This window comes from Aedes aegypti, chromosome 3, assembly GCF_002204515.2.
Source record: "Aedes aegypti strain LVP_AGWG chromosome 3, AaegL5.0 Primary Assembly, whole genome shotgun sequence".
In the NCBI taxonomy this organism is placed as follows: domain Eukaryota; kingdom Metazoa; phylum Arthropoda; class Insecta; order Diptera; family Culicidae; genus Aedes; species Aedes aegypti.
In genome coordinates, this window is record NC_035109.1 from 198,146,217 (window position 1) to 198,172,297 (window position 26,081).

The window sequence follows — 26,081 nt, forward strand, 5'->3', positions numbered from 1 at the left end:
ACTATAGAAATTAACAGTTGCAAATACAATAATCGTTCTGAGCTCACTAACATGTCGTCGCGTTAATTTTATCATAATGATCTTTTATCTACATCCGTCGAACCATTGTGAATGGCCGTTGTGAGAATATCACCAAGAACTTCTCACATGTATTAAAGCTGAATTGTCCTACATTGAAACATTGAGGTTTTCGCTCTTTTGGATTCATTTTTTGTTGTTCGTCCTCAGTATTGTTGAGATGTCCTGAATGCCGCACATGGCGTACAGTGATCATTGCCATGGAGTTTTTCGTAAGCTGCATGGGGATTGTTATCATGGGAATCCAAAGAGCGAATTTTCTATGATTTCATTATAGGCCAATGCAGCAATAAAGCATGTAACAATCACTAACATTTATTCTCTCTTTATCCTTGTTTTCATATCTAACCCGCCATTACAACGAGGAAACATCCATTGGAGAGTAAAGACATGGCAGCGTATTGACCGAGAAAAGATAAGTATCATATTTTTGTAAATATTCTTATTACTGATTGCAAGGTGAATCAGATTAACTAAATTTTTAACTAATAACAAACTTGTTCCACAGAGCTATTTACAAAACACGACCCAAAATCCCTCCTTTCCCATATCCTTAGGCAAAACACTTCACTACCGCTATATGTATGACTGATTCATGTTCTTTTGACCTTGCATCATTCATACGTGTATTGGAAGTCAAGAGTAGAAGCAAAACTTAAAGAACCTTCTGGTCAAAGATGTTGCGTTGCCTACTTCCCAAACTCTAAAACCCCCTCGGTGTATTATGGACGGTGTGAGTTTTCAAACTTATGCTGGAGACTTGGCCCCTGACCCCCTTGTACATCAATAAAATAAAATAAAATAAATTATTACATGACTTTCAACAGAGACGTTCCGATACTTCCGATATATCGGAATATCGATATTTTGCTTTCGATATTCGATATTTTGGTATCGATATTTTCTTCTCAATATATCGGTGGTATCGATATTCCCTTCCGATGTATCGTAAACCAATATTTGGATAACAATTGTAAGGTTTTCTCATAAAACAATTGATTTTTAAATATTTGAAAGCAGTTCACATACCAATTGTTACATGATGTATCGTAAAAGAAGGTATTCATGCTTATATCGTTCAAAGTTCCGATAATATTGAGGGTTCAAAGAATTGTTTGCGAATCGTAGGAAACTCAACGTCAGTAAACTAATCGATACAAGAAATTTGTGCCTTTTAAATATATCAAATGATATTGCGATATATCGATGTTTTGATTCAATATATCGGTGGTATCGATATTTCGATTCGATAATCGTATCGAATCAAATATCGATACTTCGCTATATCGGAACGTCCCTACTTTCAAGTATAACATACCAATGACAAATTTTGCTATGATTGTATGTTTTGCTATTGATGAGATATTTATGTCATATATTAATAATATAACAATGGTTAAACTAGATATGATTGTAAAATTTGTTTTTATTTTACCATTATTTTGTTATTCACCTCTACACGGGATGCCTATATTACACTTTTGAGCGAAACATGCTAGGGTAGGTGTACCAGTTTTGGCCACCCCAAGGAAAATATTGTTTATACATAAATCAAAAGACCTTTGGTTACTGTCAATACATCAAACGAAAGCTTTCAATCCATACTCAGCAGGGAAAATATAAAAACTAATCAGAAACTTTGTTTTTGTATTAAAAATGGTGGTGGCGAATACTGGACCACTTGCACCAGTTTACGCCACGATTTTAATTTCGGTTCCTAAATTCGCCACTTACGTTGATTTCTTATGGAGGGTGGCGAATCAGGAACAGGTGGCGAAAAAAAAGGTGCAAAGGAGCAAAAATTTAAAGGAAAATGATTTTTTTTCTATTATTTTCTGAGAAAATTTTCCGGTTTCCAAGAATGTTTCCGTATCATCCTAAAGCAATTTAGCGAACACTAAACAATTGGCAACCATATATGTCATAAAACGGTATATAATCTGGGGTGGCGAATAACTGGTACATGGCGAATACCGGTACACCTTCCCTATTCATATTTTTTAGTTTGCAGTATGAAAATCAAATTTCACTTCCTTTTAAATGAAACTGCGAATGATTAATTGTTTGAGTTGATTCAAACAAATGATGTACTTGGAAGTTATACTGCGGCGATTAATTAGTTCTGATTCTTAGTGTTATATGAATGATATGTAGCAGAATCTTATTAATTCCTGTAAGGTACCGCGGGGCAAGTGGGTAAATAGGGTAAGTGAAAATAATTGGTATGTTTTACTGAATATGTGAATTAACGTTTTAAACTCATGCGTAAACTTTTGAGGCCATTCAGAACATAACGATAGGTAAGAGATTCCTTACATTCTTCAGCCATTATTGCATAACACTGCGGAACACGTTTTTGTCTCAAGCACCCCAATACCGCTATTAACTTAATTAAGGGCTGCTGAATCCATTGTCATTTTCATAAATATCATAGCACGTCTAGTTTTCGAGATATTGGCTGTTGAAAATTCTGAATTTGACAATTTCAACCAACTTGCATGCAAGTTTGCCAGCTTGTATGGCAATTTGTTTGCTTAATTTGCCTCAGAACTCAAACTTTATGTATATAACAATATTTATCAACACAGTTCATAATACTTCCGAAGCTCAAAATTTATTTTTTTGTTGATTTAGAAAAGTATTGTATTTTACCACATAAGACAAACGAAGAATTTGGTATGGAGACTGCAAGCATGTTGAGAAAATCGATTTAACCTCAATTTAATCGTGCAATTTCAACCAAATTATATCTGAAATGAAAGTTGAAGTCCTATTTGGCATGTTTGGTAGATTAGATTACAATATTTTTTGATAAATCATTGTTTAAATTTGATGTAAACATCAATAAAACCAGTGTTTTATACAACTTTGGCGAACTGTAGCTAAAAATTGTGACGTGCTGGAACATTTCTGAGAACGGCATTAGGTTCAGCAGACCCAAATCTACTAGAGACACATAATTTGATTCTTGAGACACGCAAAAATGTCATTTTTGTTACGCTGTGTAATAGAGCGAAATATTGTTAACCTGTCAAGTATCACTCCGTAACAAGCTGAAGGCGAGCAATCATCTTATTTTAATATTTTCAGTGGAAAAAAGTTGCGAAAAATATTTTTTGCAATTTCTCATCGTATTAGGCTGTTTTTCATCACGCCTATCTGTCATGAAACGGCCTACTTTACTGCACTGAAGTATGCAGTGCGGAATAGTCATTACGCAACTGAAACCAGTGCTGTAATGATTTATTACGCAACGCTTTCTCATTACGCAACTGTTTTGAGTTGCGTAATGAATCATTACAAAACCATTTTTCAGAAATTGTAAAATGATGGTGAATGCATTCCGATATTATTTCTGATACCCTCAAGTGGTCTTCTACGAAATTGCAAAAAATGTTTTTTGCCATTTCTCATCGTAATAGGCTGTTTTTCATCACGCCAATCTGTCATGATACGGCCTACTTTCCTGCACTGAAGTATGCAGTGCGGGAATAGTCATTACCTAACTGAAACCAGTGCTGTAATGATTCAACGCAACGCTTTCTCATTACGCAACTGTTTTCAGTTGCGTAATGAATCATAACACAACCATTTCTCAGAAATTGTAAAATAATGGTGGATGCGTTCCGATATAATTTCTGATACCCTCAAGTGGTCTTCTACGAAATTGCAAAAAATGTTGTACGTAACTCGTTGCAGAACTCGATTTTTACAGCACTCGTCGTAATTATCCTACTCGGCAAGCCTCGTAGGATAATTTTACGACTCGTGCTGTAAAAATCATCATTCTGCAACTTGTTCCGTAAACTACTAGTACGTAACTCGTTGCAGAACTCGATTTTTACAGCACTCGTCGTAATTATCCTACTCGCCAAGCCTCGTAGGATAAATTTACGACTCGTGCTGTAAAAATCATCATTCTGCAACTTGTTCCGTAAACTACTATTTTGCAATTCCGTTTTATATCAGCCTACTTTTCAACAAGCAGTTGATCAACATGAAGGCCTACTTTTCCTACCAGAAGGAACAGCACTGAAAAGTGCTACTTTTCAGCACTAATAACGGTTTAGAAAAGTAGCACTTCTCAGCACTGTTTTGGGACTCTTCAAATTGATATCTGATTGCCTCTATACCAGGGTTTCTCAACCGGTGGTCCGCCGCGGACCCCAGGTGTCCGTGAAGAATCATCAGGGGTCCGCGAAGCCGTTGTAAATAGATGTCGTATTTTTGGTTTTGATGAATATAATTGAGGATTTTTTCAATTCGCTTGTTTTGCAAGAGAGTATCATTACCGAGTTGCAGTATGTATTTTTGAAATGTTGTTTTTTTTAACTACTGAAATACTGATTTTTCAATGACTTTCTGTCTATAAGAGATTGCAAATTAGATATATGTTTCTTATCGGTGTTGCTTAAGTATTTTCCAGGAAAAATTTTAAAATGCAATTAATAACGTTTCTATAAAAAAATCATAGCATATTTTCGGCTTTCTTCTTCTTCTTCTTTCTGGCGTTACGTCCCAACTGGGACAAAGCCTGCTTCTCAGATTCGTTTTCTTATGAGCACTTCCACAGTTATTAACTGAGAGCTTTCATTGCCAATTCACCATTTTTTGCATGTGTATATCGTGAGGCAGGTACGAAGATACTCTATACCCTGGGAATCGAGAAAATTTCCTTTACGAAAAGATCCTCGACCAGTGGGATTCGAACCCACGACCCTCAGCATGGTCATGCTGAATAGCTGCGCATTTACCGCTACGGCTATCTGGGCTTTAATCTTGTTAAATTTCATCAGGAATTTATGCTGTATTTATGTGTCAATTCCCGGTAGATTCCTAGTACTGACAGGATAAAAAATTCTAAATTTTAATTGTTTTGACTCAAACCATCAGCTGAATATTTTCGAATCTATCAGTACTGCTTTTGAAGAGATTATCAACTGTAGTAGTGATCTTTTACAGATTTCGGCGATGATTTTGGACGGATGTTTGACAAGGCATTCTAAGAGTTTCTGTCGTTTTTTTTTGTGGTAATTATTTCCCACTAGTAGATTTCTAAAAATATTCTTGGCAGTTTGATTTCAACGATTAACGGAACTACCGTTGATTTTTAAGAACCGTTGATTAACGATAACGTTAACGTCAAAGACAAAGCGTTATTTCTAACGTTAACTTTTTCGTCTTGTGACAAGATGACTTGTTGTATTTTCTTACACTTTGTTCTCTTTGTCTCGGGTAGTTTTTTTTCTAAAACCTATTAGGCTGTGGTTTCGAATCTCATTTGAGCAAGTCGATTTTTTTTCATAATTTTACTAATAAATTGTACATATTTACACGCGAGAAATTAGTTTTTTTTTTCTAATCGGGAAGATGGATCTTTGCAACATTTTTTTGGGTGCTGAACAAGATAGTTGGTGGATGTTTGACAGTTTAGTGTACCTACTCAGTCTAATTGTAATTTTAAGCAGCATTGATTTTATTTGACTCAATGCTTATGATCTATATCATATCTATATAAATTCTTGATTTTCATAAAATTTGATTCCAAGAATGTAAATTTTAAGGGGTCCGCCAGATGTTTCTATAATATTGAAGGGGGCCGCGGCTACAAAAAGGTTGGGATCCACTGCTCTATACGTAATTTATCGAATTGCTCTGAATATCTAAGTTACTTAGTCAACTAGATTCTGCTTCTACATCCGTTTGAAAATCTGAATTGAGTTGAAGTCACACATAGGCCCAGATTTTCAAATAGCTAGCGCGTAATGAATCATTCCAAACTTAGTTTTTAGGTTAAAAACAAAGTGAAACATTGATCTACTATATCAGATAATTAAATAATACGTACGACAATTTAAAAATAAAAATATATGTCTACATGTTCAGACGTTAAATAGCTGCGCATGTCCAAAAACTCAATTTTTGCACCAAAACTCGATTAATCCATTTTCACTGAAATCCGTGCAAATTTTGTTTTCAGTATATTTGTTTTCTGGTCGATAACTCAGTTGTTCTGAAACATTGAATCATTTCCATCGGATTCCATTCCCGCATTATCCAAAAGATGATCTTCTAGGTCTCTCATGACTGCGACTCATGACTGTAAGCGCATTCCACATCATGACGTGTGTTTTGAGAAATCATTAAATCCAAAGATTTTTTTTATCTGGTGGTATCCATGGACATACAGTAAACTATTCGTATCTTAATATCGAGTTAAGGTACCGCGGGGCAAGTGGGTAAATGGGGTAAGTGAAAACAATTGATATGTTTTACTGAATATGTGAATTAACGTTTTAAACTCACGCGTAAACCTTTGTGGCCATTGAGAACATTATGATAGGTAAGAGATTTCTGAGATTTTTCAGCCATTATTGCATAATAGAGCGAAAAATTGTGACCCTGTCAACTGTTACTCCGTAACAAGTTGGCGGCGTACAATCTTATTTTAATATTTTTAGTGGAAAAAAGTTGTGGAAAATAATTTTCTGTACCACTTCTTAGTTGTCCTCTGTGACAGTTTCAAACTGCAATAAAAAAGTTTTAGAATTAATTCGACGTAGACCTAAAAATAACTAAATTTAAACACCGTCAATTTTCTTATCAGGTGGGGCAAGTGAAAAGTTTATCATTAGAGATTGAATTTGTGTTTTCTCTTTAAGGTGAAGATGAATCGAAGCCAAATTTCAAATTTTCAAGAGCACGGATATGGAGAACCAAACATTCGTTTGAGCTGAAAACCTTATCGATTGGTCACCACCAGCTAGTGACCAATCGATTAAGTTTTCAGCTTAAACGGATGTTTGGTTCTCCAGATCCGTGCTCTTGAAAATTTGAACTTTGGATTCGATTCATCTTCACCTTAAGTAGCCATAAGTAAACATGGTTCGCAATTATCATAGAAAAACTTAACGTGCTGATAATTCAAGAAACACTATACTCAAGCGTTAAAAGCTATTAGAAATCATGGAACTTCTTTAAAAGATGTTGCCAAACATTACAATATTAATATGTCTACTTCTGGCAGCCAATTAAAAGGAAGACGTTGACTGAAAAGTTGCAATTTGCAATTGCTGTCTCATGATGTAAGAACTAACATTAGAAATGTTGCAGTTATAATGTTGCCAAATCATTTCAACAATCATCACTGAACATAAGAAAATTCAAGAACACAAGAATAACATTTTCTTTGTTTACATGTCATAACACAATACAATACTTACGTTCATTGGGAAGCCTTAACAAATGTTAAAGCTAATAGAAATCGTGAACATAACTGTTTGTTTTTGAATTTATTGTTCAAAACGGTAAACTTTTCACTTGCCCCACTTTTGGAGCAAGTGGAAAGTAAGGAGACATTTTTCAAAAACTTTTTCTGTATTTTTTTCTTCAATTTTTCATAAAAATCAATTTCAGCATGCTGCTTATATTTGGTGGGAGCCAAGCTAAAAAATATACACGACCTCATATGTTTCAATTTGAAGTCTCTAGAATTTGAAGAATCTCAACTATGCGAATTTCATTACCCACTTGCCCCACGGTACCTTATACAATATGTAGTAAATGTAGGTTTTCATGGATACTTCGATGGCCCTTTTAACCAAAGTTGCCCTGATTTTGTGTTCATTAACACGCTAGTTCCCTAACTTGATAGTCGCCTTAATATCGAGTTACGGAGAGTTGACTCTACTATGATAACTATTTTTTTACGGCCAAAGAACATAAATAGACTATGGAACAACCAGTGTTTTATTAGCTGTCGAACGAGCCGACGAACATAATGGGACTCGTATGCAAATATATTGGTATATTATGATTATGTTGTTTATATTCGCATAACAGTCTCGCTACAATTTTTGTGCATGTTTAGACAAATTTTCAACTTGAATTCAAAAGAAATGTATTAGGTTTGTTCGTGTACTCAACAAATAGTGATATGTAGAAATATAACACAGTTTAGGCCACATAGAGACTCAAAATTGAGCGAAATTGTTTACACATTTCAATCGTCTTTTTCTCAGTTTGTCGTTTTCCAACATGGGAGTGTTGTGCAAAGAGGGGCAGCTTAGTTTTGTCCCGAAAAACAATGTTTGTCAGGTAACTAGTGAAAAATAAACGCAAAATGTGTGACAAAACGATGACTTGTTCCATTAATAAGGAAAGCGAAAAAATCGATAGAAATGTAACGTCAAATCCAAATACTAACAAGGGAAGGTCACGATGGTGTTACACGGTGTTTCCAACCGGACTATTTTTGTTAGATCCTACATGTCGAAATATGAAAAACCCCAAAGCCTTTCGGGTGATGGACCAGTGGTGTAGCCAGGAGGGGCTCTGAAAGGGGTAATTTTTTGCGTATATAATATTACCGGGTACCCCCGTTGGTTTGACCACGTTTAATCTGAACACTTTTCAATCTGTACCCCGCTAATTTGCACATCGTTCAGATTAAAAATGGTTCAAACGTCATTTAGCTCATGGAACGGAGTGAAGTGATATGGAACGCTTTGGAACGAAACACAGAATCAAAACAAAACAGTGAAAGAGGTAACCAGAAACACGTTTCTAGGGTGACTAGATGTTCAAATTAAAAATGTACCCCGATGGTTTGCATGAGGTAGCGTTCAAATTAGCGGGGGTGTACGGTATTGATTTAAATAAAAAATGACGAAAAGATTTTTTCAGTATTTTTTGTGATAGTAAAGAAGAGAATTTATATTGATGTTTGTTTATAATGTATTTTTTCATGCCATAGGCGTAACCAGTATGGGTTTTTCTTGACATATTATTAAAATAAAACCAAATTTGTTTAGGTGTTGATATTGCGTACATTCCATGGTTTTCTTATTTCTTTCATAGAAAACATGCATTTTTTTCAATAGTGCAATTAGAAAGGGATTGTCAAGAATGGAGCAGTAGTGTAGCCAGTAAGGGTCCATGTGGAATCATTTTGCCACTTTACCTTTTAATTTTTTTTTTGTTTTTTTTGAGCCTGTTATGGAACTAATGGGGCCCAGATAGCCGTAGCGGTAAACGCGCAGCTATTCAGCATGACCATGCTGAGGGTCGTGGGTTCGAATCCCGCTGGTCGAGGATCTTTTCAGGTTGGAAATTTTCTCGATTCCCAGGGCATAGAGTATCTTCGTACCTGCCACACGATATACGCATGCAAAAATGGTTAACCGGCAAAGAAAGCTCTCAGTTAATAACTGTGGAAGTGCTCATAAGAACACTAATCTGAGAAGCAGGCTTAGTCCCAGTTGGGACGTAACGCCAGAAAGAAGAAGAAGATGGAACTAATGTGTACTGTTTGTATGCTTGTTAATTTCAGTTGTAACAAAATAATAAAATTTAAGGTGAAACTATATAAGAGACAGTTGTATTGCCTGTATTGTAACTTACGTCACTCACAGTGCCAAATAAACGTAAAATGGTTTACTCTATCTTTAAATTACGTAACGCTTTTGGAAGAAACTCGTGATATATTCGAGTGTTAAGGTCGGTAAAAATATATAATGCTGTTACAAAACATTAAAACAAACAAAATATTACAAATGTTTACTCTTTCGCATCAATTTGTATGTAGATTGTTTGTATCTTAACACTAGTCATTATCTCTCTCCAGAATACTTTGCATTTTCCCAAGTAGATTATTGGACAAACTAGGCTCGTCAAAACCTCGGAGCTCCTTCAATATATTCTGACCAGTGATTGAAAACAAGCCCTTTCTGATTATACGATTCTGATAAAAAGTCACACCATATGTAACACCATCGTGACCTTCTCTATTAAGAAAAAAATGTATCAAGAGAAAGAATATATTGAAGGCGATTTAGGGGATAGGTTGACAAGGGAAAAAAACGAAAGCAATCCCTGAAATTCTGAGGCTATTTTATTCTACTTGAGAAAATGTAGAATAGAAAGGACGCTGAATAGAAAGATATGGACCAGTGAAACGATGCAAACAAATTTACAAACAAAAATGTTGCGGAGGTGAGGGAATTGATGAAATATTAGTGAAATACTAGTATTAGAGTTATGTAAATGATAAAATGTATCAATTATTATACAGCTGTCTTTTATTCTGCTACAATTATTAATAATTCAAGCAAACTGTAATTATTAATATATTTGGAATATTAGAAAATAATCTGAAAAAAAATATCAAAATTTGCTTACATTGATGCTTTTACTGACTACACTACTGGTTTACGAACTGGATACGTTCCAACAAAGTTTGGAATTCTACACATATTTGCAATCTGGAAAACAGTCCCATTTATGACCTCGGAGGATTTTCTTGACAATATATCTTGTCAGTACTATTTGTATCTCCATGTCTTCTTCATTATTCAACTGGCCCTTTCTAAGCTCTTCTTACTACACTACAGAAAAAACATTAAGTTTATCTCGGGTTCTATGATAGATATTAGAAAACCATGAAGTGAACGGAATATTGACACCAAAATCAATTGGGTTTTATTGGAAAAGTATGACAAGAAGAACTTATTCTAGTTACGCCTATGGCATAAAGATACATTTTAAACATACGTTAATGTTAATTCTGTTCGTTACTTTCATAACAAATACTGAGAAAAATCTTTTTGTCAAATTTTCAATTAACTCAATAATATTATATTCGTACAAAATTGCCTCTTTCAGAGCCCCTCCTGGCTACACCACTGGCCCATCACCCGAAAGGCTTTGGGGTTTTTCATATTTCGACATGTCGACAATCTAACAAAAATATTCCGATTGAAAACCCCGTGTAACACCATCGGGGACCAGATAGCCGTAGCGGTAAACGCGCAGCTATTCAGCATGACCAAGCTGAGGGTCGTGGGTTCGAATCCCACCGGTCGAGGATCTTTTCGGGTTGGAAATTTTCTCGACTTCCCAGGGCATAGAGTATCTTCGTACCTGCCACACGATATACACATGCAAAAATGGTCATTGGCATAGTAAGCTCTCAGTTAATAACTGTGGAAGTGCTCATAAGAACACTAAGCTGAGAAGCAGGCTCTGCCCCAGTGGGGACGTAACGCCAGAAAGAAGAAGAACACCATCGTGACCTTCCCTTGTAAGCATTGTCTAGTATTTGGATTTGACGTTACAACTTGGGTGCCGGTGCCATTAGTTAGATTTCAACCTCTACTGTATGGGGAAAATAAAAAAAAGAGCGAAACAATTATTTTTTTAGTATAAAATCGCTTGAGTCACTATTGGTACACGTGTTCCAGTTGTTGTGCTAGTGCTCCTGTAGTAGACGTTAGGGAAAGATATAAGGAATTTTAAACAAATTATTTGATATTTACATAGGTTTAACATTTTCCCTCGTCTTCTTCTTCTTTTTCTTGGCATTACGTCCTCATTGGGACAGAGCCTGCTTCTCAGCTTAGTGTTCAATGAGCAGTTATTAACTGAGAGCTTACTTTACCAAAGTTGCCATTTTTCGCATTCGTATCTCGTGTGGCAGGTACGATGATACTCTATGCCCAAAAAGTCCTTGAAAATAAAACCCTTAGTCGCTGTTATGTAAGCAATTTGAATGAGTATAGTACGCTGATATGATGCCGCACCGCCAGTGTATCAGATTGAATCGAAATTAATCTTTTTGAAATCTCACACAAAGTAAATTACGTGTACGTTATATTATTAAGAGTTGGCGGTAAACAACCTCGTACGGTGTGTGAAATAAGTTGCATTTGTTGGATATTATTTATATTAACTTGTGAAATGATCTACTGACCCTGATTTTGTTGAACGGAAATATATGATCAAGAAATTCTGCCTGTACTGTTTAATAACTGTGTCTACATAAACGGCCCGAGTACCCGGCTATATTTGTTGCCATGGTCTGAATGGTGCCATCATATTGCCAGCAGCAACAAAACAGCGACAAAGGTAGTTTTGGCCAAGGCGGGTTCACTTTATGCCCATTTATGCTCACACACATTATTGCTCACTGCTCACCAGACAGGGTAGGTGAGGAAGGGCTGGCCGTTTTGTTTACAAACATCTGAGACAGGTAGTCGAGAGATTGACTCCTGATTGGTTGGAGAAACAGTGTTGTTAAGAATTATTCTAATCTGGTCGCACCTGCTGCTTGTGTGTTCTACTCTTTTCTTTCCTTTTTGACAATTTCGTCCACATTAATGGCATTAATGGTCGTCGACGAAACTAAAAAAAGAATCGTCATCGTCACTCAACCAGCGTTGGATGACGATTTGCTGCAGTGATCCGCCACAAAGGCTCCGCGTCATGACGAACAAATAAGCCTTCTTTGTTAGGGTCGAATCTTCGTTCGGGAGCACTGAGCCGACTAAAAATATGAACCGTGGCGTCGATAGGTTATGAGCCTTTTTGAAAAAATAAAACAAAAACAAAAAACAAAATGTGTCCGGAATTGAACAAACGATCTCTGAATCGTCAACGTCACGCGCTTACCAACAGAGCTATTGTTGAAGCTTGAGGAGTACGGGTTAAATCGCCAATACAAGCAATTCTGGGATGGCATTCGCCGTTTTGTACATAGCAAGCGAATATACAATAAACGCCTCCTTCGTTTGAGAAAGGGGAACGAACGGAATGAAGACAAAGTTGTTCGTTGACGATTTTGGATTGACGTTCGTCGTGCATTCTTTCGTCGATGACGAGACGACGACCTGCCTGAGTTATTATACTGGATGACGATGTCTTTTTTTATTTCGTCATCGCACTGTGGCGAATGTAACGATTGCCAGCCCTGGGCAGCACAGTTAGTTTCAGTTTCAGCATCATCCGAGCCAGCCAATAGGGTAACGACTGTTTATTTCGTTCTCCAACGCTAACAGTTGGCGCCAACGGCAAAAAGTACAGGCAACAACCTTTCGAACATTCAGTTTCTACCACCGGCCGCCGAGCGACGACACTGTTGTTTGTATTCCTCCCTCTGATCGCGCTACGCTGGATTCTCAAATTTCTCAAACTTTCAACACAAGCTCATGGAAGAATGGTAGTCGGAGAACTGTCAAAACGTATGGAAAATAATAAAAATCGTTTATTGCTTGCAATTAGGAAACTGGATCAAAAAAGTAGTGATTAGAAATCAACTGTAAAGTGAATACATAACTTTTTGTGTTTAGTTCATCTTCCGTGGTGCGTTCTTTGCTTCAGGATTTCGTTTTTACTACCATTGAAAAAGAGCCATCTATTGCCTTTTCAGTTTTGAATATCGCCCTATAATGACTTCTGATTGGTTGGAGAAAAAGTGTTGTCAAGTATTATTTTGAAACGGTGCGTAGTGTATTCTACTTTTATCTCTCTTTTTACAATTTTGTCCCCACTATTGGCAGCACGGTTAGCATCGGTTTCAGCATCATCCAGGCCAGGCAGCAATGTTTGTAAACAAAACGGCCAGCAAGTTAAAGATGGCCTCCTAGCCACTTTCGTCAAGTGATTACATCTTACTCTGGCTACAGAGTAAAATGCACACGCCTTGGTTTTGGCTAACTTGAATGTTCGGTGGCGTGGACGGCGATCGTAGGGCAATGGCAGCTCAGGTAAAATCTTGATCAATTTCACAAACCAGAAGCTGAATTGGAAGACTCATGGTAGGAAAGAATTTCACGCGCAAGTGGCTTTGGCGATCAACTCCTCAAGACGAACACTTTCCAGTATGAAAATATAAATGGAATGAAGCCAAATCAGGCGAAGGTAGTTTGTTTGATACCCCTAAAACAACAGATGGTGCTCCTCCTCGTGTTCATCGCTTGGACTTGTCAATACTCCACTGCACTGTGACGTCACGCATCAATTTTGACAGGTACTGGTCCTGTTGTTTACAGTTTGGACTTAGTACTTTTTTCGAATCATTCTTAATTTCGTGAAAGTTTGCTGCGAGGAGAGGTCAAATCCACTGCAGATACCCACGGATCGTATTATTCTTTCCTTCTACTGTGGAAAATCGTCACCATCAGCATGCTGGTGATAGAAATGCGAAGATGAAAAAATGATGGAAAAAACGATGAAAAGTCCGAAACGTAAACAACAGCTGTCAAATAAGTGAGGTTAGGCTCGTCATATGCAGCGCTCTATAAACAATGCCCCAGTTGTGTACACGGAGCCACAAATCAACCCAACTTTGACTTCTTTTGACGCAATTCGGCTCTTCCGTGGGATAGGCCTTTTCATGTGACAGATCCGTCTATGCATTTGTTTACATCGGTGGAGGACCGGTGCTAACACGGGCCTGTCATTTTCATAGAATAAATGTCAAAGTGCTTCCCGATCAGCTGATTTGAGACGTCATTTGAATAGGCCTATACCCAAAATTTTGGTAAACTGACATACACACTCAATCACGATTTGCTTGTTCGGTAATTTTTTATACTGGGTACGAATTGTAAACCATAAAAACTACCGAACTTTCAGCTTTTTGATTGAATTCTTCTGAGGTTCAGTAATAATTTTTACTGAACTTCGGTAGCTGTCAGACCCAATTTTGCAACATTACCGAACAGCCCGAAAAGTCAGTAAAAACAATTACCGACTATTCAGTAGTTGATGTTTTTTTACTGACTTGTCGTCAAAATTAAATCAAAACAAACTGATGCGCGTGCGGGAATGTGTTAAATGAGAATCTTCTGCTGTAAAATCATCCGGCCGGCGCCAGGAGATACGTCCACGGCAACCAAACTTTTCCTGCACCTATTTTGCGCTTTCTCGTGGTAAGTAGTCGACATTTAGTGACAAACTCAACTATTTTAAGCAACCAAAAAAGCTCAGCACGATTTTAACTGCTCTTGCGTTGGTAAATAAGGCAATCCATGAGACAGCTGCAATCAGCTGGTTTTTTGTTTATCATGAGGTTTTGACGTTTCGCGTTCGGAGTGACCGTTCGATTACAAAGGAAAATGTGAAGCTCCGACAACACTCTCGTGCTTTATTTACTCTGCCGTTTCGGTTTCATGTACACTTTTAGCTGTCAGTCCTATCGCGGAAAGTCCTCATGGATAGCCTTATTCGGTTGGTTTCCATACAAGAGGTAAATTCATCTGCATCATTGAGTTTGCCTCTTGCATGCAAACCAACCAAATAATAATGATTTTGTCACACATTTTTCGATTACTGCCACCGAGATACGAGCGTACCGTAGATGCTTATTCACATGAAAAATGCTTAATAAGGAACATGTCCATGTCCCTTGGGTTTTTATTTGTATTGTTTTTGGAGTAAAAAAAAAAGGTTCCGGAGAAGCAAAGCATGAAGCAGGGGAAACTGGAAAGCCAGTAACAACGCTCTATAATTTTACTGACTATGTCAGTAATTTCCATCAATCAAAACATGTTTTGGTTTACTGGGTTTTTTCGGTAATCGTAAAAATTACCGAAAAAACCGTAGTTCCAAAACCCAGTAAAATTTTACTGGGGTCGGTAATCTGGATTCGGATTGGCTGTGTATACCTATCATTAGGTTGTTTTCATTTGAGAACGGCAAAACAAACAACTCAGTGCAAAAAAAATCTACCCAGCGTTAGCTTTCGAAGTCTCCGTGATGGGTAAAAACAACTTAACGTTGAGTAAACTCGAAAGAACCCAAATTTGGCTTATTCCATTGAACTTCGACGATGGGTCGGTGCATCTCTCTCTGTTTTTGACAACATTGCTGTTGCGAGAGAGGCAAAACAACCAAACCGTGGGTAAAAACTAAATGCATTTTACACAAATTTGAGTAAAAAGAACTTAATTTTGGGTAGTCTGATTTCTCCGTGCATATGATTTTACATAGTCTCGTGTAAAATGCTTGGGCGCGTTCGGAAGGATAAGTGGTCGGCAATTTTGAAATAATTTGACATTAAAATGGTAAGTTCTTGATTAAATTGTATATTTCTTTCACTAATGGACTGCAAAGCGCGAACATGTGAATAAAGTGCAGAATAGCATTGAATCATGTTGGTGTCTTCAGAGCACTTATTCTTTGGATTGCGAAAAATAAGCCCGCTACCGACTCAATTTGATGCAATCGCGGACTATTATTAGCGTTTCCACACTGTGATAGTGGAGCGGTTTTTTTTTTATTTTAAGCAAAAATGTGTGGGTAAGCCGCGTATGACCGATCCTTAGCCGTGTAAACACACGCTGGTCGGCTGCGCAGCCGAGTTCCGTCCACCGAAGCGTATCTTGCTTCACTTCCCGAAGCTTCGAATCACGAGTGTTGAACCACTGGTCATTCCATTTGCACCGTATTAGCTGCTCAACGCGTCCTCTCCTGGTATGGGAGTATCGATGACCGGTTGCCTCCTAGCCTCATTGGCTAGTCGGTCGGCTTCACTGTTGCCGCTGATACCAGGGACGGGTTGACGGGTTAGTCGAGGTGGTGTGATTCACGCGGGCGCACAGTTACATTCCAATGTGCAAAGAAAATCTAGCGATGATCAGATAATAATTCCTCATCTAATACATGCCAATTCGTCAACTCATGACTGATTCTGTTCGAGCATCCAAGATATGTACTACTTAAGTATTCCATCAGACTGGAGCCCGCAAGGTTCCATCCTGGGTCCGGTGTTATGGAATGTCATGTACGACGAGGTGTTGAGATTAAAATTCCCGGCGGGTGTGGTCATCGTTGGCTTTGCCGACGATATTACGCTGGAGGTCTACGGTGAATCGATCGAAGAAGTGGAATTGACTGCAGCCCACTCGATCGCAATTGTGGAGGAGTGGATGAGCTCCAGGAAACTGGAATTGGCTCACCATAAAACTGAGGCGGTTGTTGTCAACAACCGAAAGTCGGTGCAGCAAGCGGTGATCAGTGTAGGCGACTGCACGATCACTTCGAAGCGCTCCGTCAAACACTTGGGGGTGATGATCGACGATAAGCTTACCTTCGGTAGCCACGTCGATTATGCCTGCAAGAGAGCCTCCACAGCTATTGTGGCACTGTCCCGGATGATGTCCAATAGCTCTGCGGTGTACGCCAGCAAGCGAAAGCTTCTGGCTAGTGTCGCCTCGTCCATACTGAGGTATGGTGGCCCGGCTTGGGGCACGGCTTTGAGTACCAATAGCTACCGTAGCAAGCTAGAGAGTACTTATAGGCTAATGTGCCTGAGAGTTGCGAGCGCGTACCGTACCGTGTCACACGATGCACTCTGTGTCATCACCGGTATGATGCCTATTGGTATTCTTATCATGGAAGATATAGAGTGCTTCGAAATGCGCGGCACAAGAGGCATACGCAGGACTGCCAGACTGACCTCCATGGTCAAATGGCAGCGTGCGTGGGACAGTTCCACCAAGGGAGTGTGGACTCACAGGTTGATTCCGAGGTTAGATATCTGGGTCAATAGGCGCCATGGGGAACTAACATTCCACCTAATACAGGTCCTTTCGGGCCATGGATGCTTTAGACAGTATCTACACCGTTTCGGTCATGCGGGTTCTCCCGAATGTCCAGTTTGTGCAGGTTTAGAGGAAACGGCGGAACACGTTTTGTTCGTGTGCCCGCGTTTCCGCACAATGCGTGACCGCATGTTTCCCACATGCGGTCGGGACACGACTCCGGACAATTTGGTCCAGAGGATGTGTGCAGAGTTTGGCTGGAATGCCGTTTCATCGGCTATCACCCACATTGTCTCGGAACTCCAGAGGAGGTGGCGTGTGGACTCGAGGAGTGACTAGTGCAGACGCTAATCAACAGGTGGTCCAAGGGTTCGCAGTCGGCTACGTAGGTCATACCGGTGCCCTACGGTCGAAATCGACCCTTACAGCGATTAAGTGGCCGCGGGGAGAACATCCTGGTAGCGCTGCTGTCGTGGCGCCGGCCTACTGGGTGGATACGAGCCTCTGGTTGTTCGGGGCAGGTGAAGGCCCCTTCGTCAGCAATCCCAGCTGGTGCTAGCTGATAGGGCCTGAGCCTTCAGTAGGTCAAATTGCGAAGCCCGCAGTATCAGTTCTTGATACCTGCGGTGCAGCTGGGCGCGGGCTTAGTGGTCGACCCTGCCCGCTTTCAGCGGACAACGGGAGGTGAGGACCACCCGGGAAGCTGGCAATGCGCCAGCATGCTACCTTGGTGGACCCCCATAAGCGTGTCAGCGATGTTCGTTGCTGCATGGCTACGCAGCTAACCTGGAGGATGCGATGTGCAATAGCCCCTCTCCGAAGCAATGCCTTCTTGGTGGTCCCGGAGAGACGAAGGGTTTGGCGGCAATGGAAATGGTTTAGTGGGTCGGGGGTGTAGTCCTGTTTACTGCTTGTACGTAGTAAATGGTCCCCAACCCCACACTCCCGGACCTCGGTCCGGAGTCTGTTGAGCAGATTATCCCCCCATTGCTTAGAAGGAAAAAAAAAAGACTGGAGCCTCTCAAATTAATATTTGAGCTGCCCCAGATGATGTGATGAGCATTTGCATCACTGCTCACAATCAGCCGGAAGGCATTTTGCTACACAGTTTACGACAACTCCTTTGATGTGGACTTTTACCACCGGTACAGGCAGTCCGTAGTGTTAATTCTAAGCCAATTGATACAATCGCTACTAACACTACGCGGCAATCGGGGCTAATCGGGAAAAGGAGGTTAATATTGATGATTAATTCCTGACCTGCCGATCAGCCGCAAAATATGAGCTGTGCAAACTTTAAGCTTCATATAATTATTGTTGAGCTCTCTGTTGTCCAGCTACTAATCTTACTAGGGTTTTGCAGGTATTGTAGCTAGAATCCAGTGCTGTATAAATCGTCAGTGATGATCCGCATTATTAGAATTCTTTTCATATTCAAATTTATACTTTACCCATAAAAATGACTAACCGTTAAAATTGAAAGTGTTGGTCGAATTGATAAATCGATCAAAACAACCCGAGCACCTCAAATTATTTTTTTTAATCAATTGGAAGACTAGATTTTTGAGAACGGAGTTTAGTAACCACTGGTTAAGTGATTACACATTTTTATCAACTTCAAAATATCGTTTGAATCTAAGATACACCTAACGTAGTCAAACATTAAATGACAACTAAATTAAAAGTGCACAGGTTGTAGATCACGCGACGCCTCTGTGCTAACTTAATAACAATAATATTAATACCTACTTTTTGTTTTCTTTCAGGATTGAGTTCTACATCGTTAAATGCTGTGATACAAAAAGTAGATTCACTTGAACGACTGTTAGAAAAAAACGATGTTGAACTGCGTGAAATATTACTTAACAACATCAACGCCCGTGATGAGGAATTACGGCGATTATTACACGCCATGAATAATCTCAGACGATGTCGAGATCATCTGCAATCTGATGAGCCAAAAGAACCGATCGATTTGTTTTGGGATTCGTGGGATCGCCACTCAACACATTACCGTGGCTCTCCTCGTATCAGTCGCTCTTTGCCGAGATCCGCTAAAAAATCCTCACAAATAGATCGACAATCTAACGGTGTAGTATACAGTCCAGTGGATATAACAAGGCCTGTCGGGTCAGCTGAGGGTGCACAAGAAATAACACTTCAACCGAACAAAACTGTATCTCCGGAAGAAGCATCTACTTGTACACTTACTCCTTCACCGTCACCACCAACATCTCCTTCAAACTCAGCTACATCGAAGCAAGTTAAGAAAAGCTTTCCTACCACTCCCCCTCCTAAGAAAAAGCATCAAACTCATATACGTCAAACGATCATCAATCAAACATCAGTTGCACATAACAATAATCTTATCAATCCTGTCCAGACCTCTGTTAATGCCAATACTGAACAGTCATTGTCACTAACAAAATCCAAATCCCATGAGTCACAGTTCTTGGCTAGCCAATCTGCACACACGGTGGAATGCGTCAATCAAAATATGGTGAATTCTAACGACATTACTACGTGCGCCCATACATTGTCAGCTGGTAACGGTAGTATACATTCTTCAGGAGCACGAACTCGTTTGTATACAGATCCAACACCCGAAAATCACACCAATGATGGAACTGATAGCATTATATCCAATCTGCATAGTGTATCTATACCACCTAAATCGCCGTGCACTCCAATCATAACACGTGTCATGGGTCATATGATACAACATCGCTTCACTAAAAAATTCAAAGTGACAAAAAGCACTTGTGACTTATGTAATAAGCAAATGTTTTTCGGATTCAAATGTACGGAATGTAAATATCGCTGCCATAAAGATTGTAAATCGAATGTACCTCCTTCTTGTGGATTACCTCAAGAGTTTGTAGATGAGTTCAAAAAAAGTTTGCAATCTGATACACTAATTCCTAATGTATCACCCAACCTATGTAATCGACTTATGTATGCAAAGGATCGGAACCGTGCCCAGTTACACGGAATACATGGAGGTCCAGATAGCAGCGGCTCGAGTTGCAACAGTTCATCTCCTTCAAGTCCAGCTCTATTGTCGTTGCTTCCTCCAACTCCTGCTGCTTCTAAACATTCACAATTCAACTTTCCAGAAGTATCAATTGGTGGTTCGTTCAGCATTGTTTTAGATACAGAAGATATAACATTGGAAACCCATCCCATAAATAACAACAATAGTCGACATCCCGGTGTAGACATTCCAAGAGTACAACTTTCGAAGTTGCCAGAATCACATGAAAGCAATGACAGTGACAAAACCGGTTCTACAAGCGCTGCAAGCACGGATTCTTCATCAGAGAGAACTCCGGTTCGACTAGATTCAACGGAAGAAAAAGATAATGACAACTGGCCTCGTCAAAACAGTATCTCTCTTAAGGAATGGGATATTCCTTACGACGATCTTAAATTGCTAGAAAAAATTGGTAATGGTCGATTCGGTACCGTTCATCGCGCTCTTTGGCATGGAGATGTGGCAGTAAAATTATTAAAAGAAGATTACGTTGCTGATGAGAGAACACTTGAAGCGTTCAAGTTAGAAGTTGCCACTTTCAAAAAAACTCGTCACGAGAACGTAGTTTTATTCATGGGAGCATGTATGAATCCTCCGAGGCTAGCTATCGTTACTTCGTTATGTAAAGGCAACACACTTCACACACATATTCATATTCGCAAAGATAAATTTAATTTGCATCGTACTACTATTGTTGCCCAACAAATATCACAAGGAATGGGTTATTTACATGCTAGAGGTATCGTTCACAAAGATCTTAAAACTAAAAACATCTTTCTAGAAAATGGCAAAGTGATAATAACCGATTTTGGCCTCTTCAGTGCTACTAAATTATTATATTGTGATTTAGGATTAGGTATACCAAGCGGTTGGTTGTGTTATTTAGCCCCTGAGTTAATGCGCAAACTCACTTCCTATCGTCCAATAGATGAAGACTTGCCATTTTCAAAATCGTCGGACATATTTGCTTTTGGAACTGTATGGTATGAACTGTTGTGTGGAGATTTCCCTTTCAAATCACAGCCTCCGGAAGCTATTATATGGCAAGTCGGCCGGGGTATGAAACAAACATTAGCAAATTTACAAGCTTCACGTGAGGTCAAAGACATTCTGATGATTTGTTGGGCATTTCAAGCTGATGATAGGCCGGATTTTGCAAAGTTACTGGTACAGCTTGAGCGGTTGCCTAAAAAACGCCTCGCACGTTCGCCATCACATCCGGTACAGTTGTCGCGCTCAGCTGAATCAGTTTTTTAATTGAATAATATGCAATCAATGAAGATGAAGCATTTGAAATAAATTGTAAAATAAGGTCTAATTGTTTTTATAGTCACTAAAGACATTATTAACATAGGAACAAACTCGTATTAGTGCATCATGTGGAAAATAAAATAAAAGCTTTCTATAATTCTTTCTACAAAATCAAACCAAATTCTAGTACGTAAAACACAATATCGAGCGGCAAATGCAAAATGCTGAAATGACACTGTACATAAATTGTTTTATCATATAGTGAACCGTAAATTATTGCGAAATGTAACTTTAAAATATTATATGGTTAAAAAATAAATATATTACGTAAATTATTTAAGAATTATTTTCATGAGTTTCATCGTCCGATTTTTCATTTATCCGAAAAGATGTCTCCTTCGGGAATTAGGGACGTACATTAGGTAAATACTTTTTGTTAAAATAAAATACTGCATACTTTTCGCTGCGTTATGCAGCGCATTTCGCTCCGTTATGCAGGTAGTTGTCACAATAACCATTTTATAATTTGATAAAAAACATAAGAAGCGAAAGGAAGGCAATCTTAAGAAATCTGGACATGTTAAATGGTTTTCTTCTTCTTTCCCATTTTTTTTATTATTTTCCTTTTTTTATTTACCACAGAAACAATACAACACCTTACAACACTATTCTTCATCTGAGTTAACTTCTCATCCACTAAATTTTCGTCAATTTCATCAACGACGTCCATCAGATCATCTTAGGTTTTACCAGATAAATCGCATTTAGAATCCTTGAATATCATCGTCGCACTGCGTCAGGGTAACTCACAGAAACTTTTTTTTGTTTTCGTTTTGTTACCCAAATGGAACTTAAAATGGATCTGACTCATGAAAAGCGCGAAGAAGTGCATGTTGGCCTTTCTGGATCGTTTTCTTGCATGGTGAGTCCCAACTTTTTTCAAAAGTTTATGCTGGCATTCGGCAGCTTCATCAGCCAGTGAAGCTAAAGGTGCAGGTGAGTGAATTATTATTTCACCAGCATAAGACACAACTTTATAAACAGTTGCAGAATTTTTGTACTAACTATACAAATTGAAATATTGTTAATAAGTAGCTTTACAATACTCATCAAATTTTTCTGGGTTTATTGGCTTTTGACAGTTGATTGATATCAGAATATTATGCAGCCTTTCAATAAAATTTTAAAATGATAAGCTTCCACTTTGTTACAAATTTACACTCCAAATTATATAACTTGTTTTTAAGTTATCGTAAACATCTTCTGCTATTCCATAATAGGCACATATATGATTGAAAGCATTTTCAACATTCTTCATATCTCGATTACTTTTTCAAATCGACGTAAGTAACTTTTATACGGTTTTGAGAAAATTAATTAGGAAAAATCACAATCTATCTTCTAAAACTGTTTTAAAATGAATCACCTTTTTAACATTTTTTTGCCGTGTACTTCGCTCAAATTTTGCATACACTCAGCTCACGTTCAAAAAACTAGGTAGTTTCTATTATTTCCCTCAAAAATAATTATAAGAAAATGATAAGCCGTTTCATTCAGTTACTTTCGACGTTTTTCTACCAGTGTAAAATAGGCTCAAGTAGTGTTTTGTTTTGATTCGTGGTTAAGTCACTTTGTCTCTCCATACAGCGGGGCGGCGAAAGTAGTGGATAAAGTTGAAAATCTCACTTTCGTCGTTTTGTAAATTCGGAAATTAAACGTTCTAAAAGTGAAAAATTGAGTTGGTACAGAGCGGTACGTGTAGAATTCCACCTGCCTAATACGTAGGATCGATAAAGTAAGTTTGTATACTCTTTTGACTTGAGTCTGTATGAATAAGTTTTCGAGATATGATTTATTTCACACCGAAAAGAGAAATAACAGCGCGATTGTCCATAGCTTCACTTATCACTGTTTTTGATGGTGCTCACACTGGTGCACTGACAGTGAAATACTCTACTCATAGGGGTGATCGGGACAATATGGGCCACCTAAGGAAAACGTCATAGAATGCAAAGAAAAGCAGCAAAAACTATCGTGTAAATGCAAGTGACTTGTACTATAACATGTTTTCTTCCATGTTATGTCGATAATTTATGTTGAAATCAACTTGAATTTACTTTAGAAACGTTTTTGACAAACCATGTTTTTCTGCGTGTTCACCATCCATATGGGGCATTATGAGCCACCCTACGGGGCAGTATGAGCCACCTCATTCAATCATTTGATTTTTATTTAAAACAATATTGATAAGAACTAATGATAAACAATACAATATCGGCAAGTAAATTTAATTAGCTTTGCTTGAAATTATTACTTCTAGCGGCTGATTTTTGATAGAACTGTTAAACATAGTAAACAGGCCACATAATTGTAGTGTTAAATTGCGATATTTGGTTCAACATATTCTCTAGCTAAATGTTCCACTTGTAATGGTGCACACAGATGACTATGCAGTGAAAAAGTAATCTAGTATGTTTAGGCAATTCATTTTTATATTTAAAACACCGTTTGTTTTGCTTAAATCTAGGTGGATCATTTTGCCCCGCCTTTACACTTTTTAAACAATATTCTGTTTTCCAATAGTTTTGTTTACGAACTAATTTAATTCCGCTCACGAATTGTTCAGCATTATTAGAAGTTTCAATGCAATGGTCAAATTTACCACAATAATAAATATAATTGTCTTATAGCCTTTATTGAAAACTACCAAAATTATAAGCTTTTCACAACGAAGGACAAATTTGTACATTTTTGTGAATATTTCGTGTTTTGAAAACTAATTCTTTACGGTTTTCATTGTGGTGGCTATTTGAAGCATCCTGTAGCAGGTCATAATGACACTAGATTTAAAACACTGTTTTTGAGGTCAAATCCGGGGTGGCTCATATTGCCCCGTATGTTCATATTGCCCCCATTGCCCCTATATAAAATTCAATTGCCTCTATTAGGTGCTAAGTGTTGTCGACGTTGTCCAAGAAATCAAACAAGCATATTTTTTTTTTAATTTCTTCATTAATATCATTCCAAACATTACATTAATTTCTTATATCTAGGTGTTCTGTGTTATTAGACAACACCATCATCCTAATTTGGTAAAACAAATTTAAGATTTTATTAACATTTTGTTAACAACATATTACATTTCATTTGCCGTAGTACAGATTTTTTACAGGTGAGTTGATTTCACCTGCTTATATTAATCGTGGCAAAAGAAGATTGTAAGGATTTTTGCCTGAAATTATTAATTATTTTATTTGACATTTGTTCCAATGTTTCAACATTGGATATTCTATGTAACTCATTGGTACTATACCAGGGAGGAAGCTTCAGAATCATTTTCAAAATTTTATTTTGAATTCTCTGTAGAGCTTTCTTCCTGGTATTACAACATCATTGGGGCTTACTGTCTGTTGGTGTACAAATAAATAAATAAACAGCTAGTCCATATTGGTACAGCATACAACATGGCTGGCCTGAAAATTTGTTTGAATGTCAAAGCATATTCTTAAGAAAAATTTTTGATTTTCTACTAATAAGGGGATAGAGACATTTTACATATATATTACATTTGGCTTGAAAGCCCTCAATGTGATTTTTGAAAGTTAAATTTTTATCTAGCATGAGCCCTAGCTACTTAACTTCATCTGACCAATTGTTTGGAACCCCTCTTATCGTGACAACATGTCTACTTGAAGGTTTCAAATAAAGAGCTTCTGGTTTATGTGGGAATATTATTACGTAGTTGAGTTTTGGAAGCATTTGGAGAAATCTTCCATTTTTGCAAGTATGAAGAAAAAATATCCAAACTTTTTTGCAATCGAATACAGTAGACACGCAGGCTTCGTCCTTTGGCGGAGAGGCCTGTGTCATCCGCAAACAAGGATTTTTTACATCCCTGAGGTAACTCAGGTAAGTCAGATGTGAAAATATTGTATAATATTAATCCCAAAATGCTGTCTTGAGTAACACCAGCTCTTACAGGAAGTCTTTCAGATCTGGAGTTCTAATAATTAATCTGAAGTGTACGATTTGACAGATAACTTTGAATTATTCTAACAATGTATGCTGGAAAATTAAAGTTTTTACCCTTCGTACAACCATAAGAAGGGTATAAAGATCGCTTGAAAAACCGACTTTTGATCCGAGGCCCGGAGGGCCATGTCTCATATACCAATCGATAGAGCTCGACGAACTGAGCACATGTCCGTGTGTGTGAGCGTGTGTGTTACAAAAATGTCACTCAATTATTATGGATCCGACTGAAATAAGGACAAACCATTTTTTTTAAATATATTTTTCTTAATCTCTAAGCGTCGCGACTGATATTTGAATGGTGCGCTGTGTTCATAAACATCGTAAGAATGCAGCGCCACACATGTCATTATGACAGTTATGTC

The 26,081-nt window shown here is 38.1% G+C and overlaps 1 protein-coding gene across 1 annotated transcript in view; it reads left to right on the top strand.

Moving 5' to 3' along the window:
• LOC5570800 (kinase suppressor of Ras 2) overlaps positions 1 to 22,024 on the top strand; it is a 44,791-nt gene extending 22,767 nt beyond the window's left edge. Inside the window, exon 2 of the mRNA XM_021849824.1 lies at positions 19,166 to 22,024. Within this exon, the coding sequence (XP_021705516.1) occupies positions 19,166 to 21,690 (2,525 nt within the window). The 3' untranslated portion in view covers positions 21,691 to 22,024. The remainder of the gene's footprint in view (positions 1 to 19,165) is intronic.
• The last annotated feature ends 4,057 nt before the right edge of the window (positions 22,025 to 26,081 follow it).